We start from the raw sequence: 16,822 nt of genomic DNA, 5'->3' as shown, positions 1-16,822 counted from the left end.
CTTCCAGAAATTAAAGTTTGTACCATCAACGTTATTATTTAAATAGCTAGTGAAGCCATCAAAATCTTACCATATTTACGTGTTGCGCAAGGAATTGTCTCTGCTTTCCTCCCTGCAACTTGGGGTATTTTTGATGCGATGTGAATTTGTGCACAGGAAGCCTCAGCGTTTCCTGGAGGGATGCCACCAGCTCACTGGTCTCAGAGAGAGTTGCCACGTTTGTATGAACTTCTCTGGAATAACTTGAGCTGATTACATATGTCTTCTCGTCAGTCATTTGCCCCCTCCACTCTCCAAAAGAAAACCTCAGACCTCTTAAATCCACTGCAAGCCTCTTCAGGACTGAACTATTATATTAGAAAGCAAGATTGTCAGAAAAATTTAGCTTCAAGGGTGGTATCTTGGCATCTTCTGAGTCCTGAACCTGTGAGGGGAGGACGGTGCCGTCATTCCTCTCCTGGTGGGACCCGGCCTGCCTCACATTGTTTTCCATTTCTTACCCAGATGGGGCGATTTGTTTAAGAAAGTCACTGGAGTCATTGACTTAAGCATCCCTTTACTTCCAACTTGTAAAAAGTTTTAAAATAAAACTTTTAAAATCTTTTATCCAGCACACATTTGGTGATACTGTGTCTGTGTTCTGTGTACAGTTCTCGGTTTTGTGTGTCTTCTATGTTATGTAGGATTTCTGTTTCATGTACTAGACTCTGTCCGTCATATGACACACAGTAGGGATTAAATATTTGAGGGATGAATGAATGAGGAAATAAAGTCCAGGATAATTTCTATGGCATTTGGAAATTCTCACATAAAGTCTAGGTGCACATACAGTGTTTCCAAGCAAGGGCCAAGTGAAAACTGCCGTATTTGTGTTTAATTACTAAGCAGCAGTCACTTTCTCCTCGTGTATCTTGGATTTGTGAGGTCACAGGACCTACTGAAATAGTACCGGATAATGGCTGACGGAGCAGCCAGGGGCTGGTGGCCATAGGTCTCAGGAAGAGAACATGGAAGCAGCCATGGGCCCTGCTCCTGAGACAGGCAGGGCTTTGAACCCCCCTTCACCCCAGACGCTGATGAGCAGGGAGGTGGGTGTCAGGGAAGCTGGTGGGCATTGCCTGCAGGGGTCCCCGGGATATATAGATGTAGGGGAGGGCCCAGGTGAACCCACACGTCCTGTGAAGGCTTGCAGGAGTCTGCGCTTGCTGAGGGGTCCTCAGCATGTGGCGAACCTCAGCCGCGTGGCCATCGAGGGGTTCAGCCATGCCATTCTCATTGAGCAGCCCATTTTCAGTGTGTGAAAAAGGATAAAAAACATGAATAGGACTGAGTTTTCAGAGTCAGTGCCTTGCATGAAAACAGGTAGTTGAGAATCCCTCAAGGAAAGCAGTTTTTCTCCGAAGTCAGCAGTGCTCTGCAGTGCAGAGGAGCGTTGGTGAGAAATGCCGGCATGCAGATAAATAACATCACAGAAAATATGCATTCACAGTTCTCAAAAACCATGTTTATCTGTAATTAACCGCAGGACTCAACAAATGCTCATTGCCCCCTTAGCTTGTCTGCATGGCAGACACTTTTTTTTTTAGGCCTGGGGTGTTGCTGCAGGATGGTGAGTGGGGTCCTGACTCTTCCCAAGGTACCCTGGAGCTGAGAGGAGGTTTTGTACTCAGGGATGGAGATCAGGGCAAACTTGAGCCCAGAGTCTTGGGGTGAGCTGAATTCTTCATTGAAAAATTGCATTTGCTGAGAAGGAATGAGCAGAAACTTCATTTCAGGTAAATGAAATGGAAGTCAAACAGTCATCCCTTGACAGACGTGCATTTCTGACGAGCCCCTAAGAGAATCCCCTGGGCAGCAGGGAGAAATGAGTGTGACTCTGCCCTGTTCTACATGTCCTGGGTGGGGTCTGTCGGACGTGACCCCCGAGGAGAGGCAAGCATCTCTTCTGGCGCCTGCTTCCGTGGCCCAAACTGCTGATGGTGAGTGGGATCGGTGTGGAGATGGGGGTGCTCTGAGGACTTCCTTCAGCTGAGGCATCTCCTGTTAGGGCTGGGCTGTTCCCTGGGTACACCACGTCCCTGTCACCTGCTTCCCTGCCCTTCCTGAAGAGGTGATCAACGCCACAGCAGCAGCACTGCCATCGCCACAGCCAAGGAAGCCAGCTGGATAGCAAGAGGTTGGAAAACACTCAAGTCCTGTGTTTATAAAACTCACGACAGAGGCTGGATTCGGTGGTTCATGCCTGTAATCCCAGCACTTTGGGGAAGCCCAGGCAGGAGGATCACTTGGGCCCAAGAGCTTGAGGCCAGCCTGGGCAACACAGTGAGACCCCATCTCTATAAAAAATATACAGTTAGCCAGGTGTGGTGGTGCCTGCCTGTGGTCCCAGCTACCCAGAAGGCTGAGGTGGAAGGATCACTTGACCATGGGAGGTCAAGGCTGCAGTGAGTCATGACTGCACCACTGCACTCCAGCCTGGGCAACAGAGCAGACCTTGTCCCCAAAAAATATTGTTCTTAATCTCATGACAGATATTTTCCCTGTCCCAACCTGTTCCAAAACAGCTATTTTTTTTGGTGCTTGCATTTTGCATTTCAATCCAAATGTATGACTGTTGCTTCAAGAAATTTGTCCTCTGCGTCCCATCTGTATGGTGGAACCAGCCCGATGCCCTAACGCTACCGGATGCTTCTCCACATGGTCTTGTGTGCATCAGAGGAGCCCTGGCTGCATGTTTCATTTCCTTGGGTCCAGGAACTTGCTGTATGTGACAGGACTGATCTTCCCTACATACGGTTCGGATTCCTCAGGATGAACGTCTGGAAGAAGACATGGTTTTGAGCTTGTTGCTGTAGCAAACACGGTTTTTGAGAGAAGGACACCTGCTTCCCTCTGTCCAGAGCTGCCCTGTTGCTGATGAAGATTCATTCTGAAGTTGGTCAAAAGAGAAGCAGCTAACACAGCAGAACCACCAGGAAGTACTGAGGGGTGTGGGAGGGAGAGCCTGTATTCCTTCCCCCTGCCTGTTGAATTTTAAAAATCTCCAAGATGTAGAGTTGGCCCTCCAGGTCGGTGGGTTCTATTACCCTAGATTCAGCCAAACTGAAGATGAAACTCTTCACAAAGAAAAGAATGCTCTGACCTGCTCTGAACATGTGCAGACTTTTTCATTTTCATGATTCCCTAAACAATACAGTACAATCACCGTTTACACAGAACTCATGTTGTTTTGGGTATGACGAGTAATCTAGAGAGTTAAAGTACAGAGGAGAGCATGCATAGGTTCTGTGCAGAAGCTGCGCCTTTGTCAGAGACTCGAGCATCCGTAGAGTTTGGGATCCTGATCCACTGGGAGCCCTCACCCATGGACACTGAAGGATGTACTTTAGCACGCCTTACCCACTCACTAGAAGAAACAGTTTTTTCCACATAGACCAACATTCAAAATCTATAAATAGTTTTCAGGGAGGGGGAAGGGAAGGATTTCAGGGTTTTTTTTCCTCCCTGAATTCAAGCTATTAATAACACATTCCTCACCTTGTAGTTAATTCCTGTGGGGGGAAAATACCTCAGATCCCTTCTCTAACTGAATTGTAGGCAGACAATACATTGTTATGAACTGTAGTTACCCTGCTGTGCGTTGTAGTTAACTTGTGTGTGTGGTGAGAATAGGTAAGATCCCTTTTCTGACTGAATTGCAGGCAGACGATACATGTTATTAACTGTAGTTACCACGCTGTGCATTGTAGTTAACTTGTGTGTGTGTGAGAATACCTAAGATCCATTCACTGACTGAATTGCAGGTGGACAATACGTTGTTATTAACTGTATTTATCATACTGTGCATTATATCTCCAGAATTTACTCATCTTTTCATGAAGTATGTGCCCTTGACCAGCATCTCCCTGTGTGCACATCTCCAGTCGCTGGTAACCCCTATTCCACTCTATTTCTATAAATTCTACTCTTTTAGATGCCCTGCATAAGTGAGACCATGCAGTATTTGTATTTCTGTGCCTGGTTTATTTCACTTAGCCTAATATCTTCCAGGTTTATCTGTTTTTGCAAATGACAGGATTTTGTTCTTTAAGGTCAATAGTATTCATTGTGTCTGTACACCATGATTTCTCTATCTGCTCATTCACTGACGGACACGTAGGTCAATTCCACATCTAAGTGATTGTGAATAGCTCTGCGGTGGACATGAGCGTGCAGGTATCTCTCCATTATGCTAGTTTTAATTCCTTGGGATATTTACCCAGACGTGGGATTGCTGGATCATAAAGGTTTGTTTCTAGTTTTGGAAGATGCTTCATGCTATTTTCCACAACAGCTGCACTGATTTGCACTCCCATCAACTGCGTGCTCCACATCTTTGCCAACACTGCAGAATTTACCTTCCTAGACCCCCTTGGTTGATGCGGGCACAGGTGGCCTGGCCACTCACTACACCTCTCTCTGAGCTTTGCTCTCTCATGCTGCATTTGGACTGGATGAGCAGCCTCTTGGATTGATTTGACTCTTGGGCGCTTTAGCTTCAAAAGGCAACTGAGCAGAAAGCCATAGCTACTCCACAGCTGCTTAAATGATTTTGCAAAGACTTAAAGTCAAACTCTGGGCGAGGGGGTGTGTGCTTCTAAAATAGGAAGACAGTGCTTGATGTATTGTGGAAAGTTGAGGCTCTGCTGGCTCCAGTGCTGAGCTCACTGCTCGCTTCTGACTCTGGTGTGAACACAGCATCTGTGGAGTGCTGTTGACAGAGATGTGCTCTTCCCAGGGTTTAGGACTCGGGACGGCATGCACTTTTGTGTTTGTTGAGGTTAGCCCACTTCTTTCTGTTGTCAACGCGATTCAGTCTTTGATAGCCTTAGCAGTTCTCTTGTTTCCCTGAGAGCACTTTCTGATGCAGAAGTGGGTCACATGGTTCGGGGTTGCAGCCATTCCCTGTGGCCTGGCATCTGGATAGACCGATCCACTGCCCACCTCAGGGTGGTCCAGTCTAACTTTTCAGATCCTGGAAGTGATGTGAACATTGGTTTCTTCCAGTTGTCATCCCCTCCTTCAGCAGGGCCATGACATTCTCCCTGCTGTGGCATCTGAAGGATCTCCTGTAGTCAGGGGTGGGACAGCAGCACAGGGCCAGGCGGTTCTACGTGGTGACATTCATTTGGTAGGCGTCTCGGACTTGCTGAGACTGTCATCTGTGAAATCAGGATGATAATGCTTGTGGAATCCATCACGTTTAAATGCCATAGTTGTCTGTAAAGTCTGCAGTTGGACCCCAGCTTTGTAGGTGGATAATCAGCCTCTATCCTCAGGTTCATGCCCTCTCCCAATCCAAAGGAAAAACTCTGAGGGGTTTCTCCCTCTTTCTGTTGTGGAGCGGAGGGTGGAGCGCAAGAGGCTTGCTCTCAAGCCGTGAGGCCCACAGCGGCCATCTGAGAAGAGCCCACAGGGAGGACTGGGCCATGCCGGGTCCTGTTGTACACTTCAGCTTCTAAATATCTAGATAGAAATCATGGAATCTGGGCCTCATCGGCCCTACCTTGCCCCTTTTCCCTGCCCCCACCACCGGAAAATCGAAATACGACATCCAGTAAAACCAACTCACCGGTGAGGCCTGAGATCTGGAAAACCGAGAATCAGCATCATGAGAAACGTAAATAGCTGGTGTAATACCGGCAGAGTCTTCTCAGAGCTGCCCTTCTACAGAGGGTGATTTCTTTTTCCTTTTTGTGTGAAGGAGGGATTTCCAACTACCAGAACATCCTGGAGAAATTACGCTTGCCTGAAGAGTTTTTAGCAAGTTACGACAGCAGTTTTGTGTGAAACGGGTATGCTCAAATCTTCTGACTGGCCAGGACCAGCGCTGGGGCGTCTCTGGAGACTTCGTGCAGAGCCCCCACTCTTCCAGGGACAGGAAGGAGGGGGTGTTGTGAGGCTGCAGGAGGACTGGAATCTCCTCAAACTCACAAAGCTGCTCCACACGCACGCCGCACCCTCCCTTCGAATTGTCAAAAATTTCACTGACGTTCGTATTTTAAGCCCTTCAAGGACTGTTAGTACTACGATGTTTTCTTTTAACATCAGAAGCTTATTTTCAAGACCGCTGCAGTAGTGTGAACTTCTGTTGATCTTTCTCCTGTTCTTTTGATCCATGTGTTGAAAGTAGAATGGACTCCAAGCTCTTTCCTTTAATCCCCCTTCCAACTGGAATTCTTAACACACCAGATAGAAGAGCTACAGGGGACAGTACAAATTCAGAAAACCAAAAAGGTAAAACTCGAAGTGACCTGGACATCTGAACACAACAGTGTGTCTACAACCTTCTTGCTCCTGCCATTAATTAAATGTTGCCTTTCTGCTCCTGCCATTGAGAGAGAGAGAGAGAGAGGGGGAGAGAGAGAGAGAGAGAGAGAGAGAGAGAGAGAGAGAGAGAGTGTGTGTGTGTGTGTGTGTGTGTGTGTGTGTGTGTGTTTGAGGCAGGGTCATGCTCTGCCACCTGGAGTATGGGGGCACTAGGCACTAAATAACAGTAAATAATGTTTTTATTAAACAGAAAGCTTTGATGAATGTATGAATCCCAGTGCAGGCTTTATGTTTACCCTGGCTCCTTTATTTAAAAGACCTTTATGGAATTTAAGTTGCTCATACTGTACTCACACTGGAAATGTGCTGGGGGCTGGTGAGAATGAGGTGGTAATGGGCACAGCAGGTGCAGGTGGAACCGCAACAGAGCAGGTGAAGGTGGCAGGGCAAGTCAGGAAGGACTTGGAGGCCCTGTGGGGAGTTTGGTCCCAGCCCAAACAGCAGGGAGAAGCCTCTGACTCGGTTTGGGGAGACAGGCTCACCATGTTTGCATTCTTGTAGCGACCCTTCTGGCTGCTTCCTGGGGTGTGCGTGGGGCCAGGAGCCTCAGCCCCAGAGCTTGAAGCGTCTCAGCAGCACAGGAGCCTACGTGTCCGCGGTCCCAAGATGGTGGTTGACTTCAAAGCAGAACGACTGTGTTCTCAAGGGGTCAGGATTTTGAGTTTCTCCCTAGTCCCTGGTTTTCCGGGGTCCCTCTTCTTTGCCTCCCTCCCCTGAAGGGGCGATTCCTGTGGCCCTGAAGGCTGCACAGCAGGTCTGTGTTCGTGAGTCTCCCCTTGACTCGGACGTCTCTCACAAGTTGAAAGTGTAACAGGTATTGAATGAGTGCTTGTTGAATTTTTAAAGATTTTCTTGTACTTTGAGACCTTCACATCCTGTGTGTTTGATCTATCTGCGGTAGCAGGTATATAGGTGCTGTTATCTATTTTTTATCCATGAGAAAAATAAGACCCACATTAGTTAGCTGGCCTGTGGGGGGCCCGTGCTGTGCTCAGATTGCTGGGGTGAGAGGACATCCCAGGTCCTCCTGTCCCTGTCCCCAGTGCAGGTGATAGGTACACGCAGGAGCTGTTACCGGCCTACAGCTTCTGCTGGAGAACAAAGAAGCCTATCGGAGATTAAAAGAACTCAGCCTTGCTGAGAGGGCAGTGCCTTCCAGGGTCTCCTGGTTCCTTATAAAGCAGTAGGCTCCGGGGAGCAGCAGCACCAGGGCTCCTGACGGCCGTAGAATTCCGAACATGGAAACAATTGCTTTGTAATATACAGCATTCACTCCAGCATTAAATAATCTCCTGACATTTCGCATGGAAACCATCACTGCCGAGTGGGGCTGTGTGCTCGGAGCTGAGCCCCACTGTGGAAGCAGCTCTGTGGCCCATTTCCTTCATCCCTGAGGGCCACAGGGCTCTCGGATAGCACTGGCTCTGCATGGGGCCAGATTGGCTGGTGTGGGCCAGGCCGGAGAGGAAGGGCCCCCAAGCCACAGGGCTGGGTGTCCCCTTCTGTCATTTTAACCCTGAGTTTACCGGGCAGACCTTTCCTTGCTTTTCTAAGAATTGGGTTTTGCCCTGAAACTCCAGACTGCAACCTAAGTGAAAAAAAGAATTCTTCCATTTGGGGAAGGAAAGAAGCATCATCCCTCTGTCTCAGTGTTCTGCTGGTGACTTTGTCTTACTGGGGTATCGCCTATTACCTATTACTGTATTCACAGAGGAAACATTGGTTTCTTCACAATAAAGGACAGCCTGTCAAAGCCCCGCTGCTAGAAGGCTTGCTCATGTAAACTTGCAGCGAGTCTGATGGGAATCTTTTGGAGCTCTGTCTGCCAGATGCTGAGGTATTTCAGAGTTAAAAATAACTGGACTTTTTCCATGAAAACGTAGCAAGAGCCTGTGAGCCCTGAGCTTTGGGTGCTGAGTGAGCCTGGTCTCGGGCCACGGCGTCAGGCACTTTGGGGCAGCACACACATCAAGCCATTGTCTTCTGCACTTTGGTGATAAAATTGTCCTAAGTTTCCCCTCGGCCCGCCCCCCAGTCACTGAACAGGCAAATGATCTCCCACGTCTGCCTCGGTCTTCAGTGCTCCCCACCAGTGGCTTATCTGCAGGTCTCTCCGTGTCAGGCACAGACGTCTGTGTGTGTATGCACTTGTGTGAGTACGTGCAGGAGCACACTGGCTTCAGTTTGTAACAACCTGGTCGAGGTGCAGTTCTATGGGACATTGTCCAGTTTTAAGGATCAGCTGTGCGTGTGTGTTAAAAATAAGCTGTAAACAGTCATCCACAACATCACACAAGCTATACTGTGTGATTGGTGCCGTGGGCACCAGGAGGCGTCAACCAAGCAGGGCAGGGGCTGGGAGACGGCAAAGCTGGAAGTAGAGTCCTGCTTCCTTCGGAGAGGGGCACTTCCCAGGCAGGTTATGGAGTGGGGAAAATGTGCAGGGGTGTGAATACACCAGGAAGGCCCAGGAAGCCAGGGTGCAGTCTCTGGACACTGCACCAGCTTTAGAGTGGAAGACTCTGGGCGTGGTTTTCATGGAACAAGGTTTCGGAGCTGGACAGACTTGTGTCTTGGTTCTGTGGTCCTGGGCGAGGAACATAAATACCGTCTGTACCTCAAATTCTCCTCTGTAAAATAAGTTGTTATAGGATTAAATAATGTCTTTTTTGGGGATGGGCCTGCAAACCCTCCTGTGAAGAGCTGGACGGAACTCTGTCTTGCCTGGCAGCTCCCTAAGGAGCTGGCTGTGAGCACAGGGCGTCTCAAGAAGTGGCCTGGAGCCTGGGCTCAGCCTGGAGACTTAGCTTGCAGACCACGGTTTGGGGGAAGTGCAGGGCGTGGATGTGACTCAGTGGTGCCGCCCTTTCCCACCTCCTAGGTTTTGAGAGATGATAGTCACCTAGGATTTCTTAGTGTTTTCTGGAAATTTTCTTTGCTGATTGATTGAGGGTTTGATTCAAATCAAGCCAAACACCTGCTTTTCAGTAGCAACTTCTCCTTGTGTCTGGCCCTTCCCCGTCCTGAGATTTGCTGCGGAGCCTGGTGAGGAGTGTGAGAAGACGTGTACAGTTAGGCCTGCAGGAATGACTTCCCTGGGGAGAGGAGCCATGGGCCTGGAGGAATGCACTTGTTCCTCCCGCTGGGGGCCTTGGCAACCTGAGCTTTCTGAAGTGAGACAGAGTTCACCATCAGTTTTCTTTGATGCCAGCCTCAACTTAAAATTAAGGAAGAGCAGCTCTCCACCCTTAAATGGTCAACTGAGAAATTAGTGAGACTTGGGAGCTGAAATCTGGTTGTAGATAGGGCTTTCAGGATGGGACTTGATCGTAGAATTGTGCAAGGCAGATTGCAAGGCCAGGACACTGGAGCAGCGGGCAGTCGGCCGGGAGAGCCACCGGTACACTGGAGCAGCGGGCAGTCGTCTGGGAGAGCCACCGGGACACTGGAGCAGCGGGCAGTCGTCTGGGAGAGCCACCGGGACACTGGAGCAGCGGGCAGTCGGCCAGGAGAGCCACCGGGACACTGGAGCAGTGGGGCAGTTGGCCGGGAGAGCCACCGGGACACTGGAGCAGCGCGCAGTCGTTTGGGAGAGCCAGCGGGACACTGGAGCAGCGGGTAGTCGGCCAGGAGAGCCACCGGGACACTGGAGCAGTGGGGCAGTTGGCCGGGAGAGCCACCGGGACACTGGAGCAGCGGGGCAGTTGGCCGGGAGAGCCACCGGGACACTGGAGCAGTGGGCAGTCGGCTGGAGAGCTGCCTGGCATGTTGTTGTGTGGCAGGGCAGGTGCTCACCCATCATCATCCCGGGTGCAGCTGTGTTCCATCTGCTCCTGGCCCTTTCTTTCCTGTTCACCGGGGTATTTCCTCAGCTGCAGGGAGCAGGCTGTGGAGGTGACTCCTCTAGATGCTGAGCATGGGACAGAGTGGGTGGAGGAGCTTCCTCCTCACACCGCCACCTTCCAGGCTGGGCTGGGAACCACAGGGAGAACAGTGCATTTGCTGTGCTGCCTTTTCAGGGGATTCAAGGCTGAGCGTGTGGATGGGGTCGGTTTCTGCTCTGTCCTCGTCGGTGGAACAGCCCACCCTCTGTGCAGCAGAAGAGGGGAACTTGAGTCGGCCAAGCCCCCTAAGCTGGATGCCTCTTCCTCTGTCATTCTGCTCTCAAGAGAGTTGAAGTGAAATGGCCGGGGATGTGCCTACCGGTTAACCGGGTCTCCTGTGATTGATGGGCCAGGACAGGATTTCCAGGCTTCTGGCATCTTATTTCCTCTACAGATTGTTTTTATAATGTTTCCTCAAAACCACATATTTTTCTCTCTGGTGGGGTGGTACAGGAGTTAGTCTATAGGAGAAAAGAGTGAAACTGACTTCACAGCCAGCATTTGAGGCAGCAACTCGTCCATGAGCTCCAGAGCACATGTGCATGTGACTGCCTCTGTGCTTCAGATTTTGGACATCCTTTGTAAAATGGGTTAACGAGGCATTTCCAAAAGTGACCAATCAGCCTCTGCAGTGGGCAGCCAATGGCTGCGGATGTGGAGTGCCCAGCATACACACAGCTTTAATGTTTCTGCAGAAACCAACCCTTTGTTGGTGCTGGCCAGCTAGCTAGCTAGCTTCGAGAACACTCATCAATGGGCGGACACGGATTCCGTGTCATATTGTTTGTGGCTCCGTGTTCAGACGTGGGCCTTGTGTTCCGTGGGGAGACAAGAACCTGTGTTGTGAACCGGTGAAGGTGGCCGCAGAGGCAAAGGCTGCCCCCCAACAGTGCCCATCCTTGACTAGGAAAAGCAAGTTGACTGGCTCATGTGTACATCCTGATAACTTCTCACTCGCTTGCTATATTTTTATTAAAACTTGAGTTTTTAACGCTTCTAGGAATTATGATTTCATCAGTCTTAGAAGAAAATACAACAGATTCCAAAAACATTAGCAGCTAATGAGTATTCCGTGTGCGCCGGAGCTTGTGACTGGGAAAGTCCTCTGTGTGTTGATGAGGTGGCTTTGGCCTGTGACTGCACTGGCCCCAGGAAAGGCACTGCTGCTGTGCCGCCCCCTTGCCATCTGCGAGCTGTTGGATTTAACGTGTGGATTCTTGCCTCACCACAGCACCTTTCTCACCTCCTCTGGGTTTCTGCAGGCTTTGTTCTTTGGCTTTTTCCCTTGGCCTTCATCACTTATTTTTTCAAAAACACTGTGGTGGTTTTAAAATCCTTGTGACCGACAGGCTTATTGGAAAATGTCTCATTAATGAAGAAGATGCCGATTGGTGCTGGTGTTGGCCATCCTGGCCCCGGCAGCCGCAGGATCCATTGTTGATTGAGTTAACAACTGCCCCCGCTGCCAGGGTTGGCTTCCTGTGGCAGCCCGTGGCGATGAGGTGGCCGGGGTCTGATTCTGGACCCCAGCCGGATAAACCAAGCAGGAAGGGGCCAGAAACAGGTGTATGTTTAACATAATGAGTTTTATGTGACGTAAGTGCTGTGGGTTTTTGTTCGAGAGCTGAGGCGGAACTCACATTGCATGGTGTGCAGTCCTTGTTTTTAATATTCCAGTGATAAGGCAAACAAGATACCGTGATGACTCTGTCATCTTGAGCACCATTGAATGATAAACTCTGTCCACTGAGACCATGCTGAACTTCTTTTTCCGTCTCTTGCAGGTGACATCACACAAAAAGGATATGAAAAGAAGAGGTCAAAGTTAATTGGAGCCTACCTGCCGCAGCCTCCGAGTACGTAACCCCGATGAGTAGCATGAGTCATCTCGTTTCGCGTGTTCAATACATCGTGCCAGAGAAACGCCTGGAGGCGGACGTTCTGTACTCCTGAGTCTGTGGGAGAAGGTGCCTGGCCTTAACGCTCCAGGCATCTAATTCCTTTAACAATCACACAGGCTGTGGGAATGTCTAAGGCACACGGGATTTTTCTAATGATGTGCCTAATTTAATAGGTGTTTCCTCTATAAGTACAGATCAATATTGTGTTGATTACTTTAAAATGCTGTAATCATAAAAATACACTTTATGATTTATGATTTCAACATACTTGGTTTAGAGGGTTATTTTTTACTATTGATTATGGTTTAATCCAAGGCATTTGTTGCTGTCTTAGGAGGCCAAATCTAGACAGTGCTGTGATGTCCTATCTAGGACTCTGAAACCATGGAAGTTTGTTGTGTGTTGGGAGATGGTCATAGACATGCATGATGATCACTTCCCTGCCAGCGTTTCTACATGTACAGACTTGTAGCTTCTCTGCACTTGCGCTAGGTTCTGTGAATTTCAGGAGAAGGAACTTCATATTAGACTAGGATTCTAGCACCTCAGTTCCCAGGCAAGCTCAGTTCAGCCAGAAAGTGACCTTCCTTGAAAATTTGCTAGGCTCGAGGAATGGCTTAAAGCCAACGCAAGCAGTGTCTTCCTCAAACACGAAGGACAGCAACATGAATTTTAAAGGTGGAAAATGAACGCCATAGTTTTTATCGTTGAAACAAGATTTTAAAAGGTTTAAGGATGCATGTGTCCACACCTGCGCAAGCCCAGTTCTGTTCTTCTCAAGGCCCTGATGCCTGTCCGGAGTCCTGTTGACAGCAAGGAGAGTTTCCTGGGGCTCGCACTCCAGGAAGCTCGGTGTGGAGCTTCTGCCATTCGTAGTTTTGTTTTCATTTCCTGTTGTTCTTACCTTGATTTTTGAGACAGTGCTGTAACGGTGGATGTGTTCGTGTAGGCCTTGCTTAGCGGAGGCTTAAGTCAGGGAGAGATGCTGAGGAATCCGAGAGAAGGGAGGCAGAGGGCTTGGCGGACACACAGGGGTGCGAGGCTTCAGGTGGTGCTGGGCGATCCCCCGATGGCCTGCGCCCCCTCCCTCATTCTTTTCTCACAGAGCCATGTGGTGACAGCTGCCCAGCCCTGTCTCTGTGAGTTCCCCTCTGCAGGTGCCCTCATGTCCTGTGGAAGGGTGGGGGGCTGACCGCAGGCTGCGGACACTGTTGGTTTTAACTTTTGTGCCTTGCCGAACAAAAGTGAGACAGAAGCAGTCCCCTGCTTCCCAGGACGGTTCTCCAGCGCGCTGTGGTGCCCGCGGTGGCCCTGGCCTTGGCTGGGCTCAGAGGGTGGCCACGCCGTGTGGTCCCCTTGGTGGTCTGTGTGCTGTTCTGCATGGGGTCGGCAGCTCTGCTCAGCGCTGTAACAAATTAAAAAAAAACTAAAGTTTGAATTAATTAGTTTTTTTTCAACTTGTTACAGCAGCAAATGGAGCTGCCGTGGTTCGGTGTAGACTGCAGCACAGTGAAGGAGCACCGAGAAGAACATTCCGCTCTGCTCACATCGGGGTGTGTGACGTCCGAGAAGCCGCGGCCCGGGAGCGGGTGGCCAGCACCGCGGGGAACCGGCCTCTGTTTTACTTTCGTTTCGGTGAGCGCTGCTTTGCTGAGAGCCAGCCCCACAGCAGTGACAACATTTGAAAAAGGGCCACTGTCCAAGTGCCATCCTGTATAGGCCCGTAGGGCGTGGCCTGAGCCTGAGGGTCCCATTCATTCTCCAGTGAGCTCCAGCCAGGGCACTCTGCAGGCCCCGAGCTCACTAGAGGCTGGCTCTGTCCCTGAGTCAGGGCCTAGTTCTGGGTTTCCTGTTAAAGTAGAATGTTGCTTTCACAATTCCACTTTCTCAGTTGGGACACCACTTACAAAACAAGAAGAATGCATGACAAATTATAAAGGTGCTCTTAAAGTCACTGGTCTTCTTACAGTCAAAGACCTCATTAAAGGATGAGCTGTTAAGTCTTGGCCTCTGAGATCTGCTAGAGGGAGTAATTTTGAGATTTCCATCCCGAAGAGCCAAGTTAGGGTTTTTGAAATAGAAAAACCAGTCAATCATAGAGTATGTTCTTAGAGGTAAGGATTCTGTTCAAAAGTCAAAATTATTTTGGTGGATAGTATTTGGAATATAGGAATTTCATGAGGCAATAGGGGAGTTCAATGCATTTTCCAATAGAATGAAAAAATCATATTCAGGTTGAATTTTTAAATTCATGTTCGTGGTTATACTTCAAAATGTGGTGTTTTAAAATCATGTACAGGGCCGGGTGTGGGGGCTCACGCCTGTAATCCAGCACTTTGGGAGGCAGAGGCAGGGGGATTGCTTGAGCCCAGGAGTTTGAGACCAGCCTGGGCAACAAAGGGAGTCCCCATCTCTACAAAAGAAGAAGTTAGTCAGGCATAATGTGGTGTGCCTGTGGTCCCAGCTGCATGGGAGGCTGAGGCAGGAGGATCTCTTGAGTCCAGGGAGTCAAGGCGGCAGTGAGCTATGATTGCGCCACTGCACTCTAGCCTGGGCGACAGAGTGAGACCCTGTCTCAAAAAAAAAAATCGGTAAAATCAAGTCACAGAGGCAAACTTTATTATTAAAATTGGCCATCAGGATCTCAGAAGAGGATACCCCTGCCTTGCCTCCCAGCCTCTACCACCTTCCTCCTCTCCAGCCCTGGCTGACGCCCTTGCACCCTCAGGAGCAAGTGGCAGAGTTGATGAGAAGGCGACAGCACTGGGTTTAGCCATGAGGACCATTTCAGAATTTATCTGCTGGAAACGTGAGGAAGCAGGAGGTGGGATGGCCCAGGCCACCTGATTCAGGCCCAGACACTGGACTCAGGAAGAGGGGCTGGGGTTCCAGCCAGGCTGCGTTCCCCTGCCGACCTTCATTAGGAGATGCTGCTGGTGATGAGCGAGCATACACCATGTCCGACTATCCCTGGGAAGTAGCGAGTGTTGTAATTAACATCCACCCCTTTTTACCCAACATTTATATCCGTATTTCTCCAGAAAGTATTGTAGAAGTGTTTCTAGGATGTTTGGGATGCAGGATTACGAGCTGCATTCGGAATTCCATTCTCTAGGCCAGCCAGGTGCGTCCCAGTGGCTCAGGAGGGCAGCGGCGGCATCAGGGCCCCTGGTCAGGGTTCAGAAGTCAGCGCCGTGCTGAGCGCCTGCCTAAATCTAGTTGGGGAAAAAAGTGTCAGGAGCCAGGAAGAAATGTGAGGATCGTATGTGCAGTGAAAGGGTCAGCCAGCGTGCCCGAAGATCGTTTTCAGGACGAAGACCCTGTTGAGGGAAGCTGCCCACTTGGCACCTGCCCTGTTGCGGTTCAGACCCACCCTCATCAGCGCCAGCCCAGTTAAACTGGTAAACATAGGAAATGGACTCCACTGTCTGGCACCCTCTTCAGGGATATCTCAGTAACACTGTGGACTTTGATAGCAAGGCTCGCTGCTTTTCCAGTACAAACCGTGGAGATTTAAAGTAGTAAAATTTCAGTGTGGTGGTTGTAAACAGTGAAATATTCCTCACTCAGGTACAGCTCCTCCTCCTCACAGCAACTTCTTATGTGATTGTCCGTGAAACGTTTCTTGGTCTTGAGCGATTTATGAAGATCCAGTATTCCTCTCCAGGCCCAGCTTGCTTTTCCTCCAACAGCCAGACAGCTTGACCCCAGGTGCCAGTTACAAGGATTCTGTAAGGGGGTCGGTGTGCACGGCACAGCCTCTCTCTGTGGGGTTGTTGTGTGAGCGGCCTCCTGTGGTCAGTGAGAGTTCAGCCCCACACTGTTTCCACCGAGACCTCGATGGCCGCCCTGGCCTGCAGGCTCGTGCTGTGCTGTCTGGCTGTTGACCCTAATCCCTGATCACAAATCCAGACTTTTCTCAGTTCCTCCCCACTCCCTGCTGCCAGGGCTCCCCAACAGCCACGCTGCTGTCTACACTGGGAACTCTGCTTGGGCTGCACATTTGGCTGTGTCTGGGTGGTGTTGAAAGGTAAGTTCAGATGCTGTGTCCTGAGGGATTTCTTCCCTGACCCCTTGGTCCTGAGGGATTTCTCCCGATCCCTGAGTCAGATGGTCGCGGTTCCCATCTGCCTGGCGTCCTGTCCCTGAAACACCACAGCTGTAGTTGGGTGGTGCTCAGTCTCCACCCCACTCCCCGCAGTAGGATGTAAACTGCCCAACGCCCTGGCTGCCTGCTCACAGAAAGTGGACGTTGGGCAGGTATTTGTTGAATGGATGCCACGGTGCGGGATGGAGGGGCCGAGTCTACCCGTGGGGTCAGGCTGGGGCAGCACTTGCTTGCCTTCTACCGAGTGGCCACCCCTACCATGATATGAGAATGGATGTGCAGTGTCCTGAGGGCAGACGCCACCGTGCCCACACGATGCTCAGATTCACGCAGAGCCTGAAATGGGCACCGGAGACCTTCCACTGCCTCAGGCGTCTATCTGTGCCACAGTTTTATTTTTATTCTTGATTTGGATAAGTTTAAATGGCAGATGGTAACACGTAAGTGCTAATTAATGACCGAAATGATGGAGGGCAACATGTACCTCAGTCCAGCCCAGTCAAGGGGATTTTATCATTTTTAGAACCTGGCCTAAATCCTGCTGTTCGATCCTGTAAGTG

At 50.0% G+C, this 16,822-nt stretch overlaps 1 protein-coding gene across 1 annotated transcript in view; it reads left to right on the top strand.

Moving 5' to 3' along the window:
- The first annotated feature begins 1,864 nt into the window (after window positions 1–1,864).
- Window positions 1,865–16,822, top strand: part of DIP2C (disco interacting protein 2 homolog C) — a 196,776-nt gene continuing 181,818 nt past the window's right edge. The window contains exons 1-7 of the mRNA XM_037735141.1: window positions 1,865–1,979; window positions 5,495–5,659; window positions 5,744–5,823; window positions 5,915–6,031; window positions 9,672–10,263; window positions 12,038–12,109; window positions 13,622–13,789. Coding sequence (XP_037591069.1) covers window positions 1,865–1,979; window positions 5,495–5,659; window positions 5,744–5,823; window positions 5,915–6,031; window positions 9,672–10,263; window positions 12,038–12,109; window positions 13,622–13,789 — 1,309 coding nt within the window. The remainder of the gene's footprint in view (window positions 1,980–5,494; window positions 5,660–5,743; window positions 5,824–5,914; window positions 6,032–9,671; window positions 10,264–12,037; window positions 12,110–13,621; window positions 13,790–16,822) is intronic.

Source organism: Cebus imitator, unplaced genomic scaffold (genome assembly GCF_001604975.1).
Source record: "Cebus imitator isolate Cc_AM_T3 unplaced genomic scaffold, Cebus_imitator-1.0 Scaffold732, whole genome shotgun sequence".
Lineage (NCBI taxonomy): Eukaryota > Metazoa > Chordata > Mammalia > Primates > Cebidae > Cebus > Cebus imitator.
Note: the sequence above shows the minus strand (reverse complement) of the source record. Positions and strands in the feature narration are given on the sequence as shown.